The sequence below is a fragment of the Poromitra crassiceps genome (assembly GCF_964638095.1).
Source record: "Poromitra crassiceps genome assembly, chromosome: 16".
NCBI classification, from domain to species: domain Eukaryota; kingdom Metazoa; phylum Chordata; class Actinopteri; order Beryciformes; family Melamphaidae; genus Poromitra; species Poromitra crassiceps.
Genome location: NC_139645.1, coordinates 14,025,741 through 14,030,740, shown reverse-complemented (window position 1 = coordinate 14,030,740; position 5,000 = coordinate 14,025,741). Strand labels below are relative to the sequence as shown.

The 5,000-nt window shown below is 45.1% G+C and overlaps 1 protein-coding gene across 1 annotated transcript in view; it reads right to left on the bottom strand.

Annotated features, from left to right (window-relative positions):
- Nucleotides 1-5,000, bottom strand: part of LOC310790967 (C-Jun-amino-terminal kinase-interacting protein 1-like) — a gene marked incomplete at both ends in the record, with an annotated part of 68,425 nt that overhangs the window by 37,908 nt on the left and 25,517 nt on the right. The window contains 1 exon segment of the mRNA XM_083652684.1: nucleotides 2,885-2,996. Coding sequence (XP_083508810.1) covers nucleotides 2,885-2,996 — 112 coding nt within the window.

Sequence of the window (5,000 nt, the reverse complement as noted above, 5' to 3'; positions counted from 1 at the left end):
CTTTAATTGGGTTTCTCATACTGCGATAACAGCCTTTAAATCACACTCTGCTGTTTACATGACCACTTGCATGACCACTAGTGGAACTTTGATGGGTTAATTACTTTAGTTAGTTTAGGTTAATTGGTTAATTAATTTAGTTCGTTTGATGGGTTAATTAGTTTAGTTAGTTAGGTTGATGGGATCATTAGGTTGATGGGTTCATTCGTTTGCACGTAGATGCACTAAAAAGAAATCCAGCAAACGTGAGGCTGATGAGAGGAGGGGCAGACCCTCTCTGTCCAGCAGAACCTGCTCTCCCCTGCAAAGCTAAAACTCTCCTCACTCTAGATTCACAGATGTGTGTGTGTGTGTGTGTGTGTGTGTGTGTGTGTGTGTGTGTGTGTGTGTGTGCGTGTGTGTGTGTGTGTGTGTGTGTGTGTGTGTGTGTGTGTGTGTGTGTGTGTGTGTGTGTGTGTGTGTGCGCGCGCGTGTGTGCATGCGTGCCCGCGTGTGTTATTCTCGTCCGCCCTGTGGATGCTGCCAGAACTGTCTCATACTCATGTTTGCCATTAGCAGCCATTTTGGATTGTGATCTCTGTGAGGCCACTGCAATGGGGATGAGTCATCAACACGCACACGCACGCACACGCACACACACACACACACACGCACACACACACACACAATTTTAGAAGTTGGATTAAAAAAAAAGCACTTGCAACCTATTTTTGGAGGTATGTACACACACACACACACACACGCACACGCACGCACGTGCGCACGCGCACACACGCACGCACACACACACACACACACACACACACACAGGCCCCCGCAGAAAGCTCTAGTTTGGGCTATAATTAGCACCCTGGATAGCAAGACACTGAGAATGAGGGTAGAGAGACAATGAAGGAGAAAGAGAGAGAATATTGGCTCTCCAACCTGAAAATGTGACACTCCATAATACTCCAGCCATTATAGAGACAGTCGGCATGTCTGGGAACGCCCACAAAATGTTAAACGGCTGGCGCGCGAGTGGGGTAAAACCGCCCATATATCTCATGGGCTGACTCACCAAAAGACGGTGCTGCGGCTCTAAACTACAGGTTTGGGGGTTCTAGAGCAGAACACAAGACGTCTGCTCAGATGTGCGTTTACTGCGGTGGTTAAATCCCCGATCGTGTCTGCCTGGGCTGGGCTATCAGCCAAATTCTAACTTTGCTGAATGGATAGAACGGGGGTTTTTACCCCACCCTGACCCCGCCCCCTGCCAGGCTGAGCCAGCTAACCCAGCGTCTATGACGAGACGTGGCCTCAACCTATAGCTGTCAATTCTCCACCTCGCATCCCAATAAGAGAAAACAGATCTGTCATCTACTCAGGCAGGGGAGAAGGGGGGGGGGGGGGTGCCTGTTGCCGTGGTTACAGGAGTGGAGGAGGTGATAATGGCTTCGTTGGGAGCAGGGCCACAGAGATCTGACAGAATAATATATTTACCTCACAGTTTATTGTCTCTCTCTCTCTCTCCTCTCTCTCTCTCTCTCTCTCTCTGTCTCCTCTCTCTCTGTCTACTCTACATCTCTCTGTGTTTGTTTGCACTGTGTGCTCTGTTTACTGTATCTGCCTGCCTCTGAACTCTTCAAGTATGTTCCACTTTCCATTTATAAACCATTCCTATGGCAGAGAAATCTGAAACAAGGGGGCCAGTGGGCTTGTGGTGTGTAAGAAATAAAACGCGTACTGTGCCTTTACTCTTGAATAACGTACTCTGATTGGTGTTCCTTTGTCCTGCAGAGTAGAGTGGTTTTTCTTCCTCTCTCTACTGCACCATAGTGATGTAATTAGTGCACGTACGTGTGCATGTCCCACATGCACACTTGAACACCGTCTTATAGGTGGACAATAGTGCATGCTATCCATATAGGACGAATCAGCGTGACGTCACTTGCCACCCAGGAATGCGGAACCCCGCGGCAGTTAATAGTATGAGTTGTGCCAAACAAATGTTAATATCTCAAAAACTATACATCACATCGCTTATCTCTTGACATTCTGAGTGAGAGCAGAGGTAGCTCAAGAGTTTGATGTATAATATATGCATGTCGTGTTAAAGTTGTGTGAACTGTCGCATTTAAAAAAAATGTAAACAGAGTTAGCCGGTTAGAGTCAGACACTCACGGCTCGCGCCACTTGGACTCCATAGGGTTCCATTGCCGTTGCCACCCACTGACGCGGTTTGTTTACCAAAATGCTGCTCGGCTGATCCCTCGTATACGTTTCTATGTGTCCCATAGGTTAAGGTGAAGGTTTTGGACTCTGACAAGTGGCAGAGTACATTGATTTTGACCAAAAAAATATTGTTTTTGCAAAGACTGTCTGTATTCTGTCCAAACTGCGATGGAAAAACTCTCGCACAAAGGGTTCATACTTTAGTCCCGCTCACAAAGGCACTGATTAGCTCGATTGTTTCACAAGTCGTTGAGGAGGGAAACGCCAGACTCTCTGAATCTATATGTATTTAAAATAGACACTTTACACCACACTTATTGTTTAGTAGTTAATGCAAAATTTTGTAAATTGAATGTACCCATGCCTCGTTTGTTTTGACTTTTTCTGTGTGTGAGTACTTTGAGTGCAATGTACATACTTGGCCAATAAAGCCTAATATTATAGTATTATATTATATTATAATAATATTCTGATTCCGAAAAGTGGGCGGGACAAGATTCAGGAGTCTGGAACCAGGATAACGAGAAACTACGTCCTGTTTCTAGACATGTCTCCTGCACCTAATCCTTGACTGGTGGTGAAACAAGACTTGTGCTACTTTTCCTGCACAGAGCAAGTATCGTGCTCACTAATGTCACGAGCAGGCTCTCTGTGGAGACAACCAACGTCTTACCTTTAACTCCAGGCCGTTGTAGTTCAGGCTCATCCCGCACTCATCTGTGATCTCGGTAATCTCCGACAGGTCGTCATCTTCAAATTCATCCAGGCTGATGTCATGGGTCAACCTGGGTGGAGGGGGGAGGGGCATAGGAATGAGAGGAGATGGTTGAAAATGAATATTAATACTTCTGCACTCATCCGCAGCTACGGTACATCTCCAACTCTCTTGTTGACCAAATGTGACCGGCTCTGACAAAATCACTCACATTCACCCAGAAACACATGAGTTGTGTTGACATTTGAGTTGTTGGAAAGAGGATAATGTAAGCTTTCCGGTGATATCAAATGATCTTTGTACACCAAAGATTGAGTGAGATACACCCCTTTATGTATAGCCTATGTTTTTGAGAAAAACTGCCTCAAAGTTTGACCCCATAACTGTATCCGCTTTTATGAACTTCTCCACGGTGGCGCAGTCGGTAGCGCTGTCGCCTCACAGTTAGAAGGTCCTGAGTTCGATTCTCGCCTGGGACACTGTGGGCGCTGTGGTTGTGTTCCCCCCATATCTTCAGTGCCTACTGCCCAGGTGGGTTATCTCGTCGTAAGGGCCTTTCTCTCTGTGTGGAGTTTGCATGTTCTCCCCGTGCTCCCCCAGGGGGTTCCTCCGTATATAACCCCCCCACTAAAAACATGCAGAAGATCAGATCGTCATCGTCATCCGACCAGTGACGACAACATCCGAAGTTGGTCCCCGGGCGCTGTACGAGAAAGCGACCACTGCTCCTGGCCTGCCCCTCGGAGGAAAGGACATGCCTGGATGGGTTAAATGCAGAGGACACTTTTCACCGGCCACCGTCAGCATGAGTGTGTTGTGGCCGCATGCATGTATTGTGGTGTTCGTGTGACAATAAAAGATGGGCTTGTCCGTTACGAGTTTTTTTTTTTTTTTTTAACTTTGAGGGCTGATTTATCAGATTCTTGCTTTTTGGAGTGTGAACATTCAAATAAGCATATCTCCTTCATTTTTGTGTGACACATCATTTGAAAGCTTACAGTCTGCCGTTTCAGAATCTGTAAAAAAAAAAAAAAGAAAAAAAAAAAAGACCTCATCCTACTTGTGGGTCGAGATGCCAGGAGCTGTCTGTCACAAAGGTATATTTTATGCCATAAAATATACATTTATGTATACAATTATGTATACAAATGTATGGTGCTACGGTGAGGGAGTGACAGGGAGCAGGGGAAGACTTGGGCGGCCTACAGGGAGAGGGCTTGTCATGTTCATGTTACACATGCTTAAGCCTCCATGACAGGGCAGGAGGGAGCCTCAGGCAGTGTGTGTGTGTGTGTGTGTGTGTGTGTGTGTGTGTGTGTGTGTGTGTGTGTGTGTGTGTGTGTGTGTGTGGGGGGGGGGGGTGTGTGTGTGTGTGTGTGTGTGTGTGTGTGTGTGTGTGTGTGTGTGTGTGTGTGTGTGTGTGTGTGTGAAGATGATCTGTCTGTCAGTCGATGCGGAAACTGTGCTGCATCTTGGCACTATAGAGCCACTAGAGGCATATTTTGAAACACACATAATTCACCGAAGCTGCATAAATATACAGTAGCTCATTACAGATGAAATATGTTTTTTTTTTATCATCCCATACCAGATAAGGTATTTTTTTTACCTCTTCACTAGTAGCTAGCTTACCTGTCTCAATTGTGAAAATGTGACTTAATTATTCATGTCCATTACAGGCCACCATAAGCTGTGCCAGAGACTGCATCTTGGTCGCCAATAGTGATAAATGCAAGTCATAGATGATCTAATGTCCCTTTAATAGGCCTATTTAAGATGTAAATGTACATGCAGTTTCATTTCCATATTTAATGTAATTATTTCACAAAATATTTTGATGATTCTTGTTGTTCTGTACACCACCAATGCCCATTTATTTGTTTGTTTGTTTTGTGTATGTTTTTTATGATGTTTGTTATGCACAAGCTAACATGTTGGTAAAATTCTATTTATGTTCTGATTATGTTCAGACTCTTTTAGAGTTTCCTGCACTTCTCAGTACTGTGGGTTATTTTTTTTTTTAAAGCAAGCGTCCACAAGCTCCAGATTGCATATTGACTCCATGTGGACATTG